This window comes from Perognathus longimembris, chromosome 3 (assembly GCF_023159225.1).
Source record: "Perognathus longimembris pacificus isolate PPM17 chromosome 3, ASM2315922v1, whole genome shotgun sequence".
Taxonomy (NCBI): domain Eukaryota; kingdom Metazoa; phylum Chordata; class Mammalia; order Rodentia; family Heteromyidae; genus Perognathus; species Perognathus longimembris.
This window is the reverse complement of record NC_063163.1, coordinates 107,175,211-107,198,365: the sequence shown is the minus strand read 5'-3', so window position 1 is coordinate 107,198,365 and position 23,155 is coordinate 107,175,211. Positions and strand designations below refer to the sequence as shown.

General features: G+C 45.4%; 1 protein-coding gene across 1 annotated transcript in view; it reads left to right on the top strand.

Moving 5' to 3' along the window:
• Dcps (decapping enzyme, scavenger) overlaps nucleotides 1–23,155 on the top strand; it is a 50,208-nt gene that overhangs the window by 2,986 nt on the left and 24,067 nt on the right. The window contains exon 2 of the mRNA XM_048343681.1: nucleotides 1,726–1,894. Within this exon, the coding sequence (XP_048199638.1) occupies nucleotides 1,726–1,894 (169 nt within the window). The remainder of the gene's footprint in view (nucleotides 1–1,725; nucleotides 1,895–23,155) is intronic.

Here is a 23,155-nt window from a genome sequence, read left to right as displayed (position 1 = left end):
GTGACCCGCGGAGCTGAACTAGAGATCAGTTGACTCCAAACACCCACAATTGCTGATTCCCTTGACCTAGCCCAGTGGCTTAAGGTCAGCGGCCCAGTGGCCTTCCCTGGGAGTGGGGCTCGGAACTTGGAGCCAAGATTTATGGTGGCCCAGTGGCCTTATGGAAAATCCATGCTCCCGACTAATGGTCACTCACCCTGGTTGGAGTTTCAAATCTGTTGTGGTGGATGATTGTGCCCCTCCCATGGTAAGTGATTAGCGGAGCTGAGGAGTTAAATACCAAGTGTCCCCAGGATTACTCTGGTCAGCTGAAATGTAGGAGACAATCAGCAATGAGGCCGTCACCCCAGTTGCTGTGTCCTGGACTGAGCATGGAGTGTGGCCCTGAAGCCATGGCCCTGTGGCCCTATGCTATGGTCATTTGGAGTGGGGCTCGGAACTTGGCGCCAAGATTTTTAGTGTGGCCCTGAAGCCACGGCCCTGTGGCCCTACAGTAAATTGGAAAATCGGATCCGAGCCCTCGGGTTAGATGATCACTTACCCTGGGTGTGAGGGCAAATTTGTAGATAGTCGTGGTGGATGGAAGTAGAGCAGACGTTACCTTGGTGGTCCTCTGGGTGGGCTTAGGACAGCAGAATAGGTCCCGGGGGCAGCTTGGACCCCCTAGAAATGGGGGAGCATATCCACCGGGGAGCCTATCTTGGGTTTCGGCACCAATGAAAGCATAGGTCTTGGCCATCGCAGAGGACCATGCGGAGATAATCACAGACAGGACAAGGTTCATAAGGAGGTTTATTAGTGGGGCCATAGTTCCCACGGGAGAGGGAGCTACATGGCGTCTGCACCTTATCCAGGTGGCAGCTCCTCTCTCTGGGGGTAAAGGGGAAGTAGTTAGGTAGTGAGTAGGAGTGGCTCATTAGGTATGGGTGGATCTGGGGGCTATTAGGAGGAGCTGAGGATCTGAGGCTAGGGAAATGCTAACAAAATCTCAATTTCTTTATCTTCTAAAGTGAGGGAGTAGGGGCTGGGAATGTGGCTTAGCAGTAGAGTGCTTGCCTAGCATGTATGAAGCCCTGGGTTTGATTACTCAGTACCACATAAACAGAAAAAGCTAGAAGTGGGCTTCGTGGCTCAAGAGTTAGAGTGCTAGCCTTGAGCAAAAAAAAAGCCAGGGACAGTGCTCAGGCCCTGAGTTCAAGCCCTAGGACTGGCAAAAAAATAAAATGAGGGAACCAGACACCGAAGACTCATGCCTGTAGTCCTAACTACTCAGGAGGCTGAGATCTGAGAATTGTGATTCCAAGGCAGTCTGGGCAAACAAGTTTGTGAGACTCTTATCTCCAGCTAACCACCAGAAAACTGGGAAGTGGTACTGTGGCTCAAAGTGGTAGAGCTCTAGCCTTGAGCAAAAAAGCTCACAGCATCAAGGCCTTGAGTTCAAGCCCCACAGCCAACAAAAAATAATAAAATGTGAGGAGAGTTTATCAGAGGTCTTCAAAACCTAAACTAGAAGACAGCTGAGAAACTTTGCTTCTTTTGAAAAAAAGATGTGAGAGCTTCCACAAGAGAAGAAAAGGCAGTGCCACCAGCTACACTTCCTCAGAAGGCAGGTTGCAGGAAAAGCAATCTCAACTGCTGTGCTTTCATTGGCCCCAGAGGTCTGCTTCTGCATTCTCGATTTTGCCAGTGGCTCTGCTTCTGGACTCATTGATGGTGTCTCCACAGGTGAATGAGGAGTCTGGGGATGGAGAAGATGCTGTTGTGATCCTGGAGAAGACCCCATTTCAGGTAGACCAGGTGGCACAGCTCCTGACCGGCAGCCCTGAGCTCCAGTTGCAGTTCTCTAATGATATCTACAGCACCTATCACCTGTTCCCTCCAAAGCAACTGAGTGGTAAGCAAGTGGCTGAGGGGGACGCATGAGGGGCCAGTAGGGTGATGGGAAACTATGGGCTGTGGTAACTAAGCGCTCTCTGCCTGATTTGCATATTCTAGTGTCACAGTGCTCCCTGGAAGAAGGAGGAATTTTTTTCCTCCAGAAAATATTGTTATTCTTTGAAGGCAGTTTTGTTGTTCAGTGTGTGTGTGTACTGGTATCTGGTGAGTAGAGGCCAGGGACACTGAAATGTCCTACAGTGTACGCACAGGACAGGCCCTACATCAAGGAACTATCAGTAGTGCTGAGGTTTAGAATTCCTTTGTGGTGGTTTATGCTATGGGAAGGAAGTATGATTCATGGAAAAGAATAATACTCATCTACCCTTTAACAAACATAATTAAATTTATGGACTCATTAAACTATTGTCATTGTGTTAACCAGCATGCCAAGTATTCTACATGCATTACCACATTTAATTCCCCATACCTCCCTTTTATAAGAGGACTTCCCAGTCCAGGAAACTGAGATTTTGAAAGGCTGAGTAATTTATCCAGAGTCACACAGCCAATTGGCAGCAAGAAAATTAAGTCTTTCAGTAGACTGAGGTCTTGCTTACCCCATGGATCATGTTAGCAGGCTGGGTACTGCAAAGGGCAAAGGTAGTCAGTTCCCTGAAAGGGAACCCACTTTTTTTTTTTTTTTGAGGGTCTGGAAGTGGGGTTTGAACTCAGGTCCTTATGCTCATAGCTTTTGCTTCTTCTTTTCTTTTTTTTGACAGTCAATGGACTTGAACTTAGGGTCTGGGCACTGTCCCTGAGCTTTTTCCACTCAAAGCTAGCTCTCTACCACTTGGAGCCACGGTCCCACTTCCAGTTTTCTAGTTGTTAATTGGAGATAAGAGCCTCACAGATTTGGGAGCATATGATCATATAAAATGATGCTTATTGAGACGAACTCCAATAAATGGATTTTTTTTTTTTTTTTTTTTTTTGGCCAGTCCTGGGACTTGGACTCAGGGCCTGAGCACTGTCCCTGGCTTCTTTTTACTCAAGGCTAGCACTCTGCCACTTGAGCCACAGTTCCCACTTCTGGCCATTTTCTGTATATGTGGTGCTGGGGAATTGAACCCAGGGCCTCATGTATAAGAGGCAAGCACTCTTGCCACTAGGCCATATCCCCAGCGAACTCCAATAAATGGAAACAATAGGTTTTATGTTTTAAAAATAAAAAAGGAATCTTACAGGCTATCCTGCCCATGCTGGCTTTGAACTTTAATCCTTAGGTCTGAGCCCCATGAGTAGCTAGGATTGAAGGTCCTTGACTAGAACCTACTTTTTGATGGGGGAGGTAAAAGTGAGTGAGCAGGATAAGCTTGAGAAGGGCAAGAATTAGGGAATAACTGGCAGAGATTTGATTTTGATTTCAGGCATTTTTAAAAAATTTATCAAATAAGGAGAAGGTTCTAGGCCAAAAGTCAGGCATGACACACTTCTGCTTTTCTCTCAATAGTGTAAGGTAGCTTTGGAAGTTGACCTTAATGGTTCCTAACCAGGATATCCTGGGATCTGTTTTGGGGCACATGGTGGCTTTGTCAAATCCTTCTGTGTGTTACTTGTCCTCCAGCATTTAAGAACAGTTTGGTTGTACAGATATCCTGCTCTATAATCTTTTTCTCTAGTGTTTTTCCACACTCCCATGAAAGGATGCTATTGTCTTTTGAAAAGAACGTGACTACTTGATGTCAAGACAAACAACTGTCTCAGAACACAAAGCCTGGTCTTGATTGAAAGAGCCAGATTAATTAGTTCAAGTTGACAGAAATGGACAGCTATATTTACTTTCTCAGTCACTGACATTTAAGCTAATGTATTCTTTAACAAGGGTTGGCAGAAGCGTGATAGAAGGCTCTGAACAGGCTTAGAGCAGCCTCCAAACCACAGGCTCAGGGGCCATTATTCCGCTGGTCTTTTCTTCCTCTTCCCCAATCCTTCTAGTCACCCTCTCCCACATTCAGCTGGTCTTGCTGCTCACATCAACTGTGTGAAATCACGGTTTCTTTTTTGTTTGATATGTGTGTGTGTGTGTGTGTGTGTGTGTGTGTGTGTGTGTGTGTGTTGATATCCTGCCGTCTCTGTTTCTAGCTAACAAAATCTAAGATGAGGGATTGGTTAGTGGCCTGCTAGGGACCTCTTCCTCACATATGCCCCCCACTCCATGAGCCTTTCCAGGGATGACCCTCACCCACCTGGGGATTTTAGATGGGAGTGCTCCTTTCCCTGCCTTTAGCAGGTGCCATGCTTGCTATACTATAGGACTGAGGATTTAGAAGTCACATTTGCCCTCAGGGCCTGGTTCTTGTCGCCCCCCCACCCCCAAAGACATGGTCTGCATGCTGGTGATGCCACTGTCAGTTCCTGGCCTCTCCAAGAACGCCCAGTTTGTATTGAACTGAATGTCTACTTCACATTTTTATTTGGAGGTCTCATAGGAACTTCATAGTTGAAATGTGCACATCCAGCATGGATGTGTTCAGAAGCACTTGTTTATTCGGGTGTGCTGGGTCTTCTGCTTTGTACCGTGGCATCAGAGAGGGGTAAGATGCCGTCTCCTGCCCCCAGGTATATTTGGGGTGGTAGCAGGAGGAACAACAGGGATGACTATGGAAAGACAGGGGTTAAAAAAGAAAAAGTGGGTTTGATCACTGCTTGGATGGAGAGTACAGAGCTGGAGCCATGTGAGACCCATTTCTAAGTTCCAGCAGACAGACCCTTACTAATAGCCCTGAAAGTGATTGGTGAATAACAACCCACAGAGACCCATCTGTATGCTCTTTCCTGTGGGCTAGGCATTCCATGCCACAAGATGGCAGCATTGCCAAAGTAGTCCCCAAACCAGCTCCCCTGGCTTCTCTGCTCAGATCCTACTTAGCCAGCGCCTTCTTGGGGCCCAGTCTCTTTATTCTCAGTTTGAGTCACAACTCAAAGTTGACCACCTGAGGCACCTTAAAATACAGCTCCTGAAACCTCAGCCTTCTGTGCTCCTTCCACAGTTGCCCCCTTTGGATTTTTGGCTGCCTCTAGCTGCTTCTTGGCCCTTTTTCTCAGAATATTACCTGTCTGGGAGACACTTCTTTATTTCTGAGCTGGCTGCTCCACTAAGCTTGGAGCAGATGCTAGGCTCAACAGATTTCTTCTTGTTTCTCCAGTCATTGGCAAATTTCTTCTTCAGGTCAGAAGAGTTTGTAGTGTCTTCATTTATCCCTTCCAGACTTTTAGCTATCTTCATTTATCCCTTCCAGACTTTTAGCTAATGACCAGTGTCTGCTCCTTTGAACTCACCCCGATAACATCGTGGAGGGAGTGCAGGCTTTGTGAGCTAGCCAGGCCTAATAGTGTGAGCTAGAACAGCCACCTGCTGTTTCTGAGTCTTGTTTTAGTATAGTGTAGGAGTGAAGAACAAGCCTTGGACCAGAGCGACCTGAGTTGGAATCCTGATATCACTCTTGCCAACAGGCGACTTGGAACATTTCTTCATCCACTTAACAATTGTGAAATATCCACTGTGTGCTAGAGCAGCTCTAGTGGATGCAGGGGATGTGTTGGTGAGCACAGCAGATGTTAGTTCTGTCTTTGAGTTCTGGAAGGGAGGCCTATGGTGACAGACAAGGGGACAAGTGTCTCCGTGGCCACGAGCAGGCAGATTGGGCTTGATGCTCAAGCAGAGACTTGGTGCACTGGAAGGAACCAGCTGGTAAGAGATGTGGGGAGAATGTTCTAGGCTGAGCCAAAGCATGGGCTGGAGAGAAAAGAGGAACAGAAAGGAGACTGTTATGTTGGAAACAGGGTGGGGCTCAGATGAAGTCGGAGAAGTAGCTTTAGCTGTTTTCTCTTCTCAGTGAGGTTAGTAACTGAACGTACTTCAACAGGATGGTTAAGACAGAGAAAGGGAAGTATTTTGCAACAGGTTTTAGTCTCTGCTGTCAGTGAGGTAAGTCTTAAATCTTGATCTTGTACCTGTGAATAAACAGATAGGAATAGGGAAGCAGAAGTTTCACAAAACAAAACAATTGTGTGGTATTCTCTCCAGTATTCTGTACTTAATCTCAATCTTGTCTGTTTTCCTCCTTCCCTCCCTCCCTCCCTTCTTTCCTTATTTTTTTTTAAATTATTTTTTTATTGTCAAACTGATGTACAGAGAGGTTACAGTTTCATACGTTAGGCATTGGATACATTTCTTGTACTGTTTGTTACCTCCTCCCTCATCCCCCCCCTCCCCTTCTTTCCTTAATTATTAATTTTTGTGCCAGAACTGAGGCTTGAACTCAGGGCCTTAAGCTCTTGCTTGGCATTTTTGCTTGATGCTGGACCTTTGCCACTAGAGCCACAGCTCCACTTTTTCAGCGTTTTGCTGGCTAATTGGAAATAAGAGTTTCTTGTATTTGTCTGCCTGGGTTGACATCAAACTGTGATCCCAAGATCTCAACCTCCAATAGTAGCTAGAATACCAGTGCCTGTTTCCTTTTTTTTTTAAATTCTGGACTTAACTTCCTAAAGTGATGTCCTGTGGTATCACCCATTGTGATAAGCTACCCAAAACTCTCAGCACTTGCTGGCGGTATGTGGTATGGCTCTGAGAGTTCTATTACTGTGTTATCAGTTCTTAGTATTCCAACTTTCCCTTACAGAGGGCTGGAGAGGAATAGTACACCTAACCTAAGGAAAAGAGACTAGCCCCAGCCATGGTGGATGGTCGGTTTCTTTTCTTCTTTCTATGGCAAGGTGGCACACTTGAGGAAGAAGTGGGCCATATGGCCAGCATTATCTGTTGTCAGTCTTCCTCTGCCATCCAGGAGGGCAGAGCCTGAGTCGTCTGAGCCATCACGCTTGTGGTGCATCAATGGAGCCTTTCACTGAGAAGTCTGTTCCCTCTCACCTGAGGAAGAAGGGGGAAATGCTAGGGGAGGGGTGTGATTCAGACATCCAGGCTGCCTCTAAAAAGGCCAATTGTTTTGCCTGCTATATAAAGCTGGGGTGGCATCTCAGGTTCAGAAGAAAAATACAGGCACTGTGTGAGAGAGCCCAGGGCGGGGAGCAGAGGGGTGGGATCCTGGGAATCACTGTTGTCTTTCAGTTACCAAGAACACCCAGTACTTTAGACACGAGCCAGAGTTCTCCGCCCAATGCTCTTTGCAGAGGCAAAACCCAGACCTCAGGAGGGAGGAAGGAGGAAGAAGGGTTGGTTTGGGAGGATCATCTTGAAAGATGGGCTGTTCCCAGGAGAATTTCCCAAAAAGTATTGTTCATAATAGAAAAAAGCTAGAAACAATCAAATAACAGTGGAATAGATCCATAAGCCAAGGTGTATTCCTGCAGTGGGCTGCCGCTGGCCTGTGGCGTTGAAAGTGAACGAGAGTATCAGTGAAGGATGATTCTTACCCAGTAGGCCAAAAACAAGACGCAGAAAATCCAGTGTGGTTCCAGTAAGGCAAAGCTGAAAATCAAGCAGACTGCTTAGGGGTATGCGTGTGTGTGTGCATGTGTGTGTGTATGTGTGTGTTGTAATAAAGCTGGAGAGAAAGAAGTTATTAATCCTCAAATCTCTGAGTGTGTGTGTGTGTGTGTGTGTGTGTGTGTGTGTGTGTGTGTAATAAAGCTGGAGAGGAAGAAATTGTTAACCCCCGAATTGGGAAGGCATTCATCCTCGTGTGGAGCAGGGCAGAGAGCATGAATGATGCAAGTACTGGTGATATTCTGCTTCTTGGCCTATGGATTCTTTCTGTTTTGTCTCAAGTCGTTATTTTTTTCTTACTTTTAAATTTTTATTTATTTTTTATTGTTGTTATAAAGGTGGTATACAGAGGGGTTACATAAGTCAGGTATAATAAGTATATTTCTTTTTGAACAATGTCACCCCATTCCCTTGCTCTCTCCCAGTTTTTCCCTCCTGTCTCCCACCCACAAGGTGTATAGTTCATTTTCCACATAGTGTCTAGTGACTACCATGGCTGCATTCATTTGCCTTTTGTCCCTCCATTTCTGTGTGTATTAGGCCTTTAACCACCCGTTTTACATATACATACGTACACTTATCCTTGTTTTGTCAGTGTGTTTCCAAATTAATTGTTAAGAAAAACTAACTGGCCCCTTGCATGGATTCAGAACATTCTTTCGTCCATGTGAAGGGCTCTGTCTTCATTCTCAAGTTGGGCTTTTAGCCCATTATTGAGTGTGAAAGTGTTTGGTATTAGCTGTCTACCAGGCTCTATATCCTCCTTCCCCTTCTCAGACAGAGGAATGGCCAGCCAGGCCAGATCCTTTTATCTCCAGGACATAAGGGAGCTCTTGTGGAAGGCATGCCAAGTTGATGCCAACCTGGCAGAGCATTGTGGACAGATCCTCTAGCAATTGGAAGAGAAGCTGGGGGTGGGGGTGGGGGAGTACAGGGCTCTGGGTGCCTTTTCAGTATAGACTGGCTGTGCCCATCCCTGTGGATGTCCCGGGCAGCTGTCCTGCTGCACCTGAGCCAAGAGACCAGAGCTGTCTGAGCAATGACCAGCAGGGAATTTCTTTCCAGACAGATCTCTGCCAGAACACTCACAGAATGACATGATCTGCCAGCCTGAGAAATACCACAGACAGGGGCTGGGGATACAGCCTAGTGGCAAGAGCGCTTGCCTCTTATATATGAAGCCTCTGGGTTCGATTCCCCAGCACCACATATACAGAAAATGGCCAGAAGTGGCACTGTGGCTCAAGTGGCAGAGTGCTAGCCTTGGGCAAAAAGAAGCCAGGGACAGTGCTCAGGCCCGGAGTCCAAGGCCCAGGACTGGCAAAAAAAAAAAAAAAGAAAGAAAGAAATACCACAGACGTAGGCCCATCGGCCAGTACCAGAGAAAGGTCACTGAAGTGCTGAGATCAGTTTTTTTTTTTCTGAATAACAAGTGAAGAATAAAATATGTAGTTCACCCCTGGGTATTTCTTTATCATATGAGGTTATATAGTCATAATACCACAAGTTAGATGGAGTTATGGTAAGATGCCAGGTTTTATTAGTAAGGAGCTCTTCACTAGAACTATTTATCAGAATTGCTTAATGAGCATTGTCAAGTCCCAAATCTGGACCTACTGAGTAAAAGTCTTTGGGGTAGGGCCAGGGCATTTATCAAAATCATATATGTAATTACACAGTGAGGTAATCAAGTAGCACCAAAAGGCTTGTAATAGAAGCAGGCTCTGCTACCACTGTGCCTCAACCTGGTCCTGGATCCCTGAAGAAAGAAAGAAAAAAGAATATTATTCCTGGGGCTCACTCTTCTTATAATTTTTCTCCAACACTGACTGTAGAATGTGCGTATACAGTTCTTTGTTGATTTATTAAGAAAGCGAAGTAATTCTTTTCCCCCTCCTCTTCCCCCTACTTCCATTTGTGTGTGTATGTGTGGATGTGTATATATCATACACACATACATGCACACACATGCATGGCTGTCTATACACTCACACACTGCCTTTGGAATCCCAGTAATCCAACATCTTTAGTTTCGATCCACTGTAGGATTTAGCCCCTGTCAGGTTAAAAAAAAAATGTCAGCACTTCCAACTTTGCCACTTAGTCTTCTGTTCTCCACTACCTAACTTCTATCGTTGTCCTTTTTGTTTCATGTTACGTTCTGTTGTTCCATGAATACGAAATCTTTATGCTTTGTCTGTAAATTGATTCTTAAGTCGCAAAACTATTCTCTTGATTAGCTGAAGCACATTATTCAATAACTCTTCAGAATGAATATGTGGGAGGTAAGCATTGAATCCTTTATCTTGCTGTCAGTTTTGATTGATAGTTTAACTGAATACAGAATTAAAATTTATTTTCCCTTAAAACATGAAAGGCACTGGTCTGTTGACTTCAAACATCCATTGTTACCAACAGGATATCTGATACCAATTTGATTCTCATGGCTTTGTAGGGAACTTGGGTTGTTTGTTTGGGCTTTCTTTGGAAGTGTATGTATGGCTTTCTGAAGAAAATTTTCTTAAGGCTGTTGGGTTTTCTTATTCATTGTTGTGGGGACTCTTGGACACTTTCAATGAAAAGCTTTAAGACTTCCCCATCTGACTGTCCTTTTTTTCTTTTTTGGCCAGTCCTGGGCCTTGGACTCAGGGCCTGAGCACTGTCCCTGGCTTCTTCCCACTCAAGGCCAGCACTCTGCCACCTGAGCCACAGTGCCCCTTCTGGCCATTTTCCATATATGTGGTGCTGGGGAATCGAACTGAGAGCTTCATGTGTTGGAGGCAAGCACTCTTGCCACTAGGCCATATTCCCAGCCCCTGACTGTCCTTTTTGATGACTTCTTTCCTTCCATTTTCATTTGGTTGATTTTTATTTTTACTAGGGTTTTATTTTAGTAGGGTTCAAATCCAAGTCCTCAATTATGCTAGGCAAATACTCTACCATTGAGCTATACCTTCAGGCTTGGAAATCCTCACTACTTTTTATTTTTCTCTTTTTGTGCTGGTCCTAGGGCTTGAACTCAGGGCCTGGGCACTGTCTTTGAGCTTCTTTTGCTCAAGGATAGCACTCTACCACTTGAACCACAGCTCTACTTCTGGCAGGTTTTTTTTTTTTTGTCTTTTCTTTTTTGGTACTGGGGATCGAACCTAGAATGTTGTAGTTGCCAGGCAAGCGCTTTGCCACTGAGCTACATACCAGCCCTATTTCTGGGTTTTGATGGTTAATTGGAGATAAGAATATCATGGGGGCTGGGGATATGGCCTAGTGGCAAGAGAGCTTGCCTCGTATACATGAGGCCCTGGGTTCGATTCCCCAGCACCACATATACAGAAAACGGCCAGAAGTGGCGCTGTGGCTCAAGTGGCAGAGTGCTAGCCTTGAGCAAAAGGAAGCCAGGGACAGTGCTCAGGCCCTGAGTCCAAGGCCCAGGACTGGCCAAAAAAAAAAAAAAGAATATCATGGACTTTCCTGCTCAGGCTGTTTTTGAACCGTAATCCTCAGATCTCAGCCTCCTGAGTAGCTAAGCTTATAGGTGGGAACTACTGGCGCCTTGCTTGCAAGTATCATTATTAAACTTGTAAGATTAACCCTCTCAGTTGTCTCACTTTTTCATGTATGTCTTTTCTTTGTACAGTCTGCTAAGTTGTCTTCAGTTTTGTCTTCTCCACCTAGTGAAGATGTTCACTTGGCCGTCATATTTTAAATTCTCTTTTCTCTGGTTCTTTTGGCTTTTTCATTCTCATAGCAGCCTGACATTGCTTTACAGATGCCAAATTGGGCTGGATTTTTCTGACACACTAATTAGAATTGTTTTTAAAAATTATCTCCTTACCATCCCCCAAATGATTTCATTTCCCTCTGGGATGTGGTTGTGGTTGTTTATCTTGGTCATTCTTTTTCAGGCTGCTGCTTTCTCTTAGTGTCTGGTGGCTGCACAGTCCTTCATTCATACTTAAAAGCAAAGCACCAGGCTGATACACTCTTGATGAGCTGATGTGAGTTTCATCTGCTGTCAAGTTGTGGTTTCATGTCAATAGTAGACCTTTGTCCTGGTGCACAGCTACTATGAGACAGTAGCTTTGTGGATGTCAGGGAGTGTAACCTCCCGGCTGGCAGGCTTAGGCATGCGTGGTACAATTTGACTGTCATTCTGGGCCATCAGACCCCCTCTCCCCAACAAAGAATAATATGAGCTGGAGACCCTAGATGACCTGCCAAGACTGAAGAATTTATTTTCTGGCCTGCATGGAACAATGTACCTACCTCTGCTCTGGTCCTTTTTTCTTTTTGAGGCCAGCCTTCTTGTTTTTACCTGGCTTTAAGTGTCTGCTCCTGGAGTATAACAGAGGATGCAGCCAATTAGTGCAGTTCTATAGCCAGCCCTTAAGTTTATGTCAGTTTTCAGCTTTATTTCTTTCCTGTCCTCTCTGCCCATAATTCTTTTTGTTTTTTTTTTTAATTTTTAAAAAATTTTTATTGTAAAGGTGATGAACACAGGGTCTACAATTACGTAAGTCAGGTATTAAGTACATTTCTTTTTTTATTATTAAATTTTATTGACAAGAAAATGTGCAGAGGGGGTACAGCTACATAAAATGTTTCTTGTCATATTTGTTACACCCTCCCTCATTTTTCTTTCGCTTCCCTAGTTCAGGTAAGCATATATGCAATATCCAATGAAGTACATTTCTTTTTGAACAGTGTCACCTCTTCCTTCATTTTCTCCCAGTTTTTTCCCTCTGGTCCCCCTTTACCCCTCCCTCCCCCAAGTTGTGTAGTTCATTTTCAACATAGTGTCTAGTGAGTATCACTGCTGAATTAGTTCCCCCTTTGTTCCAATGAACTCAGGGCCTGAACACTGTCCTGAGCTTTCTTACTCAGAGTTAGCAATCTACCACTTTGAGCCACATCACGCCTTCTGGTTTTCTTGTAGTTAATTGGAGATAAGAGTCTCACAGACGGACTTTGCTGCTCGGGCTGGCTTTGAGCCATGATCCGCAGATCTTAGCCTCCTGAGTTGTCGGGATTTCAGGCGTGAGCCACCGGTGTCTGGCTTTCTGCCTGTTATTCTGAACCCAGCTTCCCTCCTGCTCTCTAGCTTGACCACCCAAACAGCTATTTCTTCTGTATTCTCATCCACTTGATTTCTGATTCACTGCTGCCTTTCACCCTTGTTCTTGTCACTATTGTGCCTTAAGTCCCTTTTGTACTTCATTAATGCCGCTGCAGGGGGATGATTTTTTTTAATAGTCTGAAAGCCACCATTAAATAGGAGTTGGGTGCCTTCCATGTATGTCTAGCTGCCTTGGCCAAGGGCTGTGTCGGTGTGGATAGCATAGGTCATGGAGAACTTAGCCCATTGAGAACACAGAGAGGAAGATAGATCTCAGTTTTTCCTTAACACCTGTGCACAGAGACTCCCAGGTGCTCCTGAGCAGTGGTATTATGTTTAAATTAAATATGTTCAGGTGCAGTGTGTATGAAACGTGTGTGCCTGTGAGCTAGGACTTCTACTTCCAGACATCTGGCTTAGACAGTTGCTCATGTGTGTTCATAAAGAGATAGGAAATGATTCAATGCAGCATCCTTCATGATGGAGAAAAAGGAAAAAAGTGACCCAAACAACTACCTGAAGCACAGTAAAGTCAGTAAGGTGTGGTATGTTCATACCGTGGGCCACTGGAGGAGAAAGTACATGTGTGCTGTCCCGGAGAGCTCAAGGTCATCCCGCACACTTCAAAAGAGAACAGCAAGCATGTAGGTTCACACTTCCGGAAACTCCGTAAAGGAAAACTAGAACCATGAGCATTCAGTGACTATTACCATGTTGACCTCAGTGAAATGGACAGAAGTCAGGTCATGAGTATCTTTCTTTTGGAACAGTGTCACCTCTTCCCTCGCTCTCTCCCAGTTTTTCCCTCCCATCCCCACCCACAGGTTGTATAGTTCATTTCCAACATAGTGTCTAATGAGGAGTACCACTGCTGTCTTTGTTTACTCTTTATCCCTCCATTTCTGTGCCTCTCCTCTTACACTCCCAAAGACATAAATGAACATACAAGACAAAAAGAAAACAAAAATAACAACAAAGAAAAAAAGTCTTGTTTCTATTTCCTGGAGTTCATTCCTATTAATATTATTTTGCATGATCAGATGCACATAGGCATTGAGCCTTTATGTTCCTCCCCTCAATATCCTCCCTTGGTCTCACTGTGTGTGAATACCTAGAGTCCTGTATAATTTATCATGTCCCTAGTTTCCATATATGAGAGAAAACATGTGCCATTGGTTTCTCTGAGCTTGGCTTGCTTCACTTAACACGATTTGTTCTAGGTCCATCCGTTTCCCGGCAAATGACATTCTTTCTCACAGCTATGTGAAATTCCATTGTGCATAGGTACCACTCATTTACTGTAGGGCATCTATGACTGTTTCCATAGCTTGGCTATTGTGAATAGTGCAGCAATGAACATGGATGTGCAACTGTCTTTATGGTATCCTGGCTTGGGAAGATCTAGGTTTAGTTGTTTTAAAGAAGCTCCAGACTGCCGTCCAGAGTGGCTATCCTAGTTTACATTTTCACCAACACTGTAATAGGATTCCTTTTTTCTCCACATCCCTGCCAACATTTGTTGTTTGAATTCATAATATTGGACAGCCTTAGCTGGGGTGAAATAGAATCTCAACAGTTGTTGTGATTTGCATTTCCTTTATGGCCAGGGGTGATGAGCATTTCCTCATGTGTTTCTTTGCCATTCTTACCTCTTATTCTGAGACGTCTCTCTTTAGCTCCTTTGCCCATTTAGCGATTGGTTTATTAGGTTTGGAAGGGTTTAGTTTCTTGAGCTCCTTGTATATTTTGGATATTAGGCCTTTGTCAGATGTATTGCTGGTAAAGATTTTCCAATCTGTTGGCTGAGGGTTTTTTGTTTTTTTTTTTTAATTGCTAGTCCTAGGGCTTGAACTCAGGGTCTGGGCACTCTCCCTGAGCTTCTTTTGCTCAAGGCTAGCACTCTACCACTTGAGCCACAGTTCCACTTCCGGCTTTTTTTGTTTAGGCGATACTGAGGAATTGAACCCAGAGCTTCATACATGTTAGGCAAGCACTCTACCACTAAGCCACATTCCCATCCCTGGCTAGGATTTGTGCAGGTACTGTGACTTGAATCCAGAGCCTGGGCACTGTCCCTGATCTTTCCTCCTCCTCCTCCTCCTCCTCCTCCTTTAGCTCAAGGGTAGCACTCTACCGCTTGAGCCACAGCTCCATTTCTGGCTTTTTGCTCATTGGACTTTTCTGCTGCAATCCTCCGCTTTCATTCCTTTGAGTAGCTATGATTACAGAACTGAGCCACTGGCACCCGACTGTAGACTTGTGAATTCTTAGAGAATATATTCATGTGATTCTTGGACCCATGGACAATTTTTAGGATGTTAACTGCTCACCAAACCAAACAAAGAAGCAAATTAAAAAAATTAGCCTGCCTTGGAGCCCCCTGTTCCTCTCTTACAGTAGCATTCTTAAGCAGCAGTGGTCAGGTGGAGCCTGTGAGTTCATCCACAAGCACAGTGTAGCCATAAACCACATGCAATTCACACCTGCCTCTGGCTTGCACAACCGTGAGATGCAAAAGTCAGGCAACCGCAGAGTAGGCATTTCTTGGGAGTCGATGTGCTGGACTGTACAGTGGAGACTCCTCCCTCTCAGGAGAAGTGTGGGTCTCCTGGATGAGCTGGTCTTGGTGATGTATCAGGCAGGAGATGGAAAGGAGGGCCAGCTAGGTGAAGGCAACAGTGTGGACAAAGCATTATCTGGACCAAATATTAACTGCACTTAGCGGTGGGGCTTTATTAATGTGACAGGAAATGAGAATGAGTCCACAGGATTGCGTCATCAATTGGGACCATGTAAAGATCATCCATGACTGCCTTCCACTGGGGTGCTTCCAGGGAGCCAGGGTCCCCTCTGGGACTTAGGAGGAGAGGTATAGAACAATGGCAAGCAGAAAAATTTCAGGGTATTAATGTCCTTGATATTTGACTCAAATTCTTGACCTAGAATCTGGCTTTGTCCCTTCTCTTAACTGTCTCATTGGCCTTGTTTTGGTCAGGCAAGGGGCTTGAACTCAGGGCCTGGGCACTATCCCTGAGCTCTTTCGCCTGAGGCTAGATTGGGTGGAAGCTGATTTCCTCGGCACTGCTGGTGATGGCAGCTTCTTATCCACTCGCCATCTGCACGTCAGTGGGTGAAAAGCCAGAATACGTGGCATATCCTGCGCCTCACTTCATATGTCAGTATCTGGGGGTGCTGTGTTGAGACTCAGCACTCGGGCTTCTCTCCGAGTGAACCAGGCAGATACCTTTAAAGAGGAAGTTGAGGAGAGGGGTTACATTTTAGGGTGTTCCTTCCAGCACCTCTTGAGGTCTGGTCTGCTCACACCCAAAATCGTGTGTGGAGAAGAAGTGCGGGGGTGGGGGGGTGGGGGTGGGGTGGGGACAAGGGCTGGGCTGTCAGCACTAAGGGTAGGGCAGACATTCAGAAGTTTCATAATCACCTTACCGGGGTACCTCAGTCCTTCTCTTCAAACTTTGCAGCATGTGGTAAGTCTGCCACCATCTTGAATTTTTTTGTTTTGTTTTGTTTTTTTGACAGTCCAGGGTTTGAACTCAGGGCCTGGACACTGTCCTTGAGCTTCTTTTGCTCAAAGCTAGCACTCTACCATTTGAGCCATAGCGCCCCTTCCAACTTTTTCTCTTTATGTGGTTTTGAGGACTCAAACTCAGGGCTTCATGCATGCCAGGCAAGCACTCTACCATAAAGCCACATGCCCAGCCCAAGTCCTCCACCACCTCCACCATCTTAAAGCAGCATTTTTCATCCCCAAAGGGCTGCTGACCCTGGGGTTACATTCATATTGGCTTGGGGGCCAGGAGACTCTGGGGTTTTATCATGAGATCACCCACTCTTCAACCCCCCCTCCCTCGGCACCCCTCCCCCCCAGGGCCAAGGAAGGAGGGAGGGCAGGTACTGTGGACTCATGCAGGAAGCTTGTTAGCTCCAGAGTCTTGCTAAAGTCAGCGTCTGCCTCTCCTTCGTCTCTCGCAGCACCTCGTTGCTTTCAAAGAGACGGGTCATTAGTGGTTGGAGCTCTGCTGCTGAGTGTGGAAGTTTCCAGCAGGATCCAGACCCCACTCTCAGCTGAGTTTATCCTCCCTGTGGAGGCCTCTCCAGGACTCCGTTAAGTGCTTCTAACAGCCTACTGGAGTGGAGTGCTGGACAGTGCATACCCCACCCAAGCCTGCAACCAGAGCATGACTTAAGGTCCCCCGCAGCCTGCCAGCTTCCCTTCCATCCTCTGGCCTGAGCTCTCAGGCTGGGAATAGTGTCGTCCAGCCAGAGGGGCAGCTAGAGAAGAGAGCAGTGCAGATCTGGAGGCCCGCCCAGCAGCCTTTCCCTTCAGGACTTGTCCTGGAGGGTATGTTTGACCCAGTGCCTTGCTGGATGGAGTGCCTTGTGGGCTTGACCCAGTTTTCCTGTCCCACCCTAGCTGGTTTTGGGTGGCTTTTCTGGAGGGGCAGTGGGGTGTGCCTTCATGCTCAGCTCATGCTTTGCTGTTGCTTCTCCCTTGCTCTCTTGGGGTCTGCACATCTGGGTCAAATAAGTGGAAACTGGCTCATCATAACGAAGGGAGAGCAAAAGCCACAGACAGAGCCATAGAAATGACCTCATCGTGGAGAAGTCATTGGCTACGGCTGGAAAGCAGTCTTGTTTGAACATGTGTATGGGAAGGAGTGCAGACTGTCTGTGGTTTGCATTTTCATGTTTCATGTGCTGCAGCATTTTCCTAGGGATTTGGCTAAGCTAGCTTTGGCAGCGAGCTGAGAAGCAGCTGCTTTTAACTTTTCCTCTGGATAACTCTGTCTCCACCCCTGACTTTTGTGTCCTGCCTGGGGACAGGGATTGTTTTATTTATTGGAGAAGGCCTTATAGGAGATCCTCAAGGTCCTGGCAGATAAGACCCAGACATCTTAGCCAAGGCCTATGCCAGCCTGCTCATCTTAGCTACAGGCAAGGAACATGTGTGTGCGGGGCTGTTGTTCAGCTGGGATGCACCAACATGACCATTCTCTGCCGCTTGAACATTCCTGTGGAGAAAGAGTTGTCTCTCAAGTCTCACAGAGGAAGGGAAGGGATGCCACCATCAGGCTCTTTCTCCATGCCTCCCTCCTCTTTGCACTGTCATACTTGGTGGGGATGGTGCCTCAAACTAGGTCAAAACAGCTCTTGTTCCCCTGTTCCCTGTCCTTAGCGGAGAGCAATGTCCTCTCTAGTCCTCTTGTTGCCCCCTAACCACCAGGGATGGTTCTCCAGCAGTGTCGGTTACCCCAGCTAAGTATCCTCAGATGACAACCCAGAACAAAGGGGAGTGGGGTAAGATGAGCACAAGGGCCATTCTATCTGAACATGGTGACCTGATTCCACAGTCCCCAGCGTGCAGTCTCTCAGTCACTCTGTGTGTGTGTGCGCACATACTGGAGCCTTGAACTCAGGACCTAAGCACTGTCCTTTATCTTTTTTTCTCTAGGATGGAACTCTACCACTTGAGCCACAGTTCCATTTCTGGCTTTTTGATAGATGTCTGGAGATAAGAGTCTCATGAGCTTTCTTGCCTGGGATGACTTTGAGCTGCAAACCTCAAATCTTGACCTTTGGGAGCCATCAGAGCCTGGATTTTGTGGTTCTTTTTTTTTTTTTTTCTGTTGGTGTGGAGCTTGAACTCAGGACCTGGGTGCTGTCCCTGAACCTCTTTGTGCTCAAGGCTAGCCATCTACCAATTGAGCTGTTTTTTTTGAGTGGTTAATTGGAAACAAGAATCTCATGGGGGACTTTTCTGGCTGGGCCAGCTTTGAACTGCAATCCTCAGATCTCAGCCTCCTGAGTTGCTAGGATTATAGGCGTGAGCCACCGGCCCTGGCTTTTGTGGTTATTCTTTTTTTTTTTTTTTTTTTTTTTTTGCCAGTCCTGGGGCTTGAACTCAGGGCCTGAGCACTGTCCCTGTCTTCTTTTTGCTCAAGGTAAGCACTCTACCACTTGAGCCACAGTGCCACTTCTGGCTTTTTCTGTTTATGTGGGGCTGAGGAATCGAACCCAGGGCCTCATGTATACGAGGCAAGCGCTCTTGCCACTAGGCCATATCCCCAGTCCCTTGTGGTTATTCTTATACCTCATTATACCCTTAGGATTTTCTGGCAGCTGTTGATGTATATGTGAGAGGGGCTGAACTATCCTTTCATCTGGTAAGGGTCTTGCAGAAAATATGGCCACAACATGGATTTCGTAGGAAAAGACTTAGAAGAACCTGGCCCTATATAGATAAGGAAGAGAATATTATATACAGCAGCTAAAATTCTGGTGGCAGCTCTACCACTTAATAGCTGGTGACCCTGAGCAAATTGCTTCAGCTGTCTAGAACGAATCCCCTTGCATCCTCCAGGTAGGGTCTCACAGCGTAGCCCAAATTGCCCTTGAACTTGTAATTCTGGGGCTCTTTTAAGAATGGCTTATTTTTCGTGTGGCCAGGCTTGACCATGTGGTATTTGCCTTTATAAACCCCTACTTGAGGGCCCCTCGGGGTCATGGTGTCAGCTCCTGAGTCTGCACTGTGTCCCTGGCTCCTCAGCCTGCTTTTTTACTGTCGCAGTTTCAGTTCCTGAGTCTGTACTGCATCCCTGGCCAGTCAGTTTGCTTTTTGCTTCCCCAATAAATCCATCTTTTTACTTGAAAAAAAAAAAGAATGGCTTATTTTTGTTTTAATATATTTGCTACATATATTATCTGGATTTGTTTTAGAAAAAACTTGTATACTAAAAGTAATTTTCCAAATTACAATGACATAGAACTCTGCTACCCAGAGGTGGTTTCTCGTAACATGACACAGTTTGTCCTTTACAAAATACCATGGTACCAGTCCTCTTCAGACTGGATTGTGAAGGTCTGGTCTGGTCAGTGCTCCTTTAGGAGCTGCACATACCATGTGCAAAAGCCACAAGCTTTTTACAAGCTAGATTCATTTGGAGATGATGGGCCTTAAAGAACAAGCAAATGGGGCTGGAGGTATGGCTCACTAATCCTAGTGACTCAGGAGGCTGAGATCTACAGATCGCAGTTCCAAAACAGCTAGGATAGAAAAGTTCATGACTCTCATTTCCAATTTACCACCAAAAAGTCAGAAGTGGAGCTGTGGCTCAAGTGGTGGAGTTACCTTCCCAGCAAGTAAGGAGCCCTCAGAGGGTTGAGACCTGAGGATTGTGGTTCGAAGCCAGCTCAAAAGTCTGTGAGATGCTTCTCTCCAATAAACTACTCAGAAAAAGCCAGATGTGGCACTGTGGTACTTTGAGCACAAGAAGCTCAGGAACAGCACCCAGGCACAGAGTTCAAGCCCTAGGACCTGGAAAAAAAAAAAAGAAAAAGAAAAGAAACACACACACACACACACACACAGCCAAGCAAATGGAAGTGTCAAATGGCATTGAACAGCTAAGAAGAACAATAAAGCATCAGGAGGACAACACAGGGACAGTCATGTGTTGGAATGTGCACCTGCTTCCTTTAAAGCCCCCTCTCACATTGACATTAAAGGAAGATCCTTGAAAAATATTAACCCATAAAGATGACGAGGAAAAAAGAGGAGAGGAGATTAAAAAAAAAATATTTCAAAGCTGGGAAGCAGAGGGAGGAGGGAAACTGACTTGACAGGTGCAAGAGGGGAGCCCTGAATAGTAGAGTCCCTTCAGCCTCCTTTGCCAGTCAACTGATCTGAAAGCTGCTCCTCCCCCGCCCCACAGAAGGAAATTAAAGGGGAAATGTCTGGAGGAGATTATGGGTATAGCTGATGTGGGAAGGAGGGGTGTGGGCGCCCAGAAATAGGGATCACTGAAGTTAGTTGACATGATAATTTTTGGTATGCGTCCCCCACCTCCAGCTCCTGGGCTTCCTCATCACCTGGAGGGTTGTCATCCTGGAGTGTTATGTGTGTAGAATGGGGCCAGCCCAATTAAGACCTGAACTCTTGGCGGGGAGGGGGGATCTGTAATACACTGGATAGCCTGCCCATCATAATTAGTTGCTCCAGGCGACCTACCACAACTGTTCCTCGGCTTGGAAGTACTCTACTCTTAAATATGAGTGAGTATTCATGCAAGGATAATCAGACCTTTGAGTAAAGCTTCTTCTGTAATGAAAAGAGACAAAGCCAGGGACCAGTGGCTCACACCTGTGATCCTAGCTACTCAGGAAGCTGAGATCTGAGGATTGATGTTTAAAGCCAGCCCACGCAAGGAAATCTCACCAAAAAAAAGCTGGAAGTGGAGCTCTGACACAAGTGGTAGAGTGCTAGTCTTGAGCAAAAAAGTTCAGGGACAGCACTCAGGCCTTGAGTACAAGCCCCAGGATTAGCACAAAAAACAAAAAGGCAAAAAACAGACAAAAAGGAAATTAAAATGAATTTGGAAAGACAGAAAACTATACTGGGAGAAGAGAAATTTAAAAGCTATTATTAAGCTCAGAACAATGATGATACATATATTCAATTCACAATAACAAAATACAGTCAATAAAGAGTTTTGAAAAGATCTTAGGAAAAGCATTCTTAAAATTGAAAATATAAATAATAATAAATGTATACTTAAAACTTGAAAATATAAAGAAAACAAAAAAATTTAAGTGGGGTGCTGATGGCTCATGCCTATAATCCTACTCAGGAGGCTGAAATCTGAGGACCACTGTTCAAAGCTAGCCGGGACAGGAAAGTCTGTGAGACTCTTATCTCCACTTAACCACCAGAAAACCAGAAGTGATGATATAACTCAAAGTAGTAGAGTGCTAGCTTTGAGTGCAAAAGCTAAGAGGCAGCGCCCAAGCCCTGAGCTCAAGCCTCATGACAAATGGGGGGAAAAAAAGAGAGAGAGAGAAATAAACAGAAGAAAATGTCAACTTTTTAAAAAGTCAAACAAAAAGACAACTGGAAAAATGGTAGGAAAAAGGTTTTATAAGACTAGATGACAAATTCACAAAGTTAACTATCCAAATATATGTTCCAGAAAGAAAAGGCAGAGAGAATAGAGAAGAAAATACTGAAGAATTAGCTCACTCTACTTTCTCAAGACCGAAGATGACTTTTGAGATTGAAAGAGCCCATAGTCTAGTGCCCAACAGTTACCTAGCACAACAAATAGAAATAAACCCCTCAGATTCCAATTAACATGATTAAGACATTGGGGGCTGGGAGGGAAAAAACTAATTCACTTACAAATGACCGGGAAATAGATTCAGCAGCAGTCTTTATTTTTTTGAGTCATTGATTTCCTAGAATTCTATATTAATTGAGCTTATGTATCAAATTTGAGAAAAACAACTTTTAAAGGAAGAGAGGTTTATTTATTTAATTAATTTATTTATTTTGGCCAGTCCTGGGCCTTGGGCTCTGGGCTGGAGAGCTGTCCCTGGCTTCTTTTTGCTCAAGGGCAGCACTCTGCCACTTGAGCCACAGCACCACTTCTGGCCATTTTCTGTATATGTGGTGCTGGGGAATCGAACCCAGGGCTTCTTGTATAGGAGGCAAGCACTCTTGCCACTAGGCCATATTCCCAGCCCCAAAGGTTTATTTTATTTTATTTTGATGCCTGCCCTGGGGCTTAAACTCGGGGCCTACTCCCTGCCCTTCAGTTCATTTTTGCTAAAAGCTAGTGCTCTACCACTTGAGCCACAGCTTTACTCCTCCTTTTTAGTGGTTCATTGGAGATAAGAGTCTCTCGACTTTCCTGCCCGGGCTGGCTTTGAACCAAAATCCTCAGATCTCAGCCTCCTCATGCCTTGGCATGAGCCAAAGGCACCCAACTAGGAGAGGTTTCTTTTGACCCTTGGCTTCAGAAGTATCAGCCCATCATGATGGGGAGGACCTGGTGGAGAAAAGCAGCTTAATTCACGTTGGACAGGAAGCACAGAGACAGTAAGGTACTAGGGCAAGATAGCACCCAAGGGGCACACCCCAGCGACCCACTTCTTCCAAGGAGCCCCCATCTACTTTTTAACCATCTCCCAATAATGCTATCAAGGAACTAATGCATTGATTGAATCAGAGCCCTCAGTAGCTAATTACTTCCTGTATGTGAGGCTTTGGAGACTTTTCCTATTCACACCACAACTCTTTAGCCAGATTCTTAGATGTGACAGTGAAGACATTTTGAGACGTTCCAAGTTTTCAGCCTTATCTCCTTGCACCAACACTGTGGAAGCAGTTTGGGCCATGTGCCCTGCGTCTGCGCCACCTGAGAACTTGTCTCGCTTGTAGATTCTCCAGCTCTACCCCTGGCCGCACTAAATCAGGTAGCTCTGGCTGCACGCTCATGTTTTATGAGGTTTTGCAGTTAAGCATGCTTTATTTACACTTAGCAAGTTGATTGAGCTATCTAGCTTTTACATACAGCAAATAGAAGTGCCAGCTGAGATTCACAGTTTTGATAATTCTGTGTGGCCAGTAGTAGTTACAGGAAGCAATGGAATCCTCGTAAATAAGAAATTATTTTCACAATATAATTTCTTTTGTATTCTAAGTAATACAAACTTTTCAAACACTATGCTTATTTTTATTATTTATTCTCTCTCTCTCCCTCTCTCCCTCTTTCCTCCCCCCTATCACCCCCCCCCCCCATGCTGGGGCTTGAACTTAGGGCCTGGGCACTGTCCCTGAGCTTGTTTTGTTCAAGGCTAGC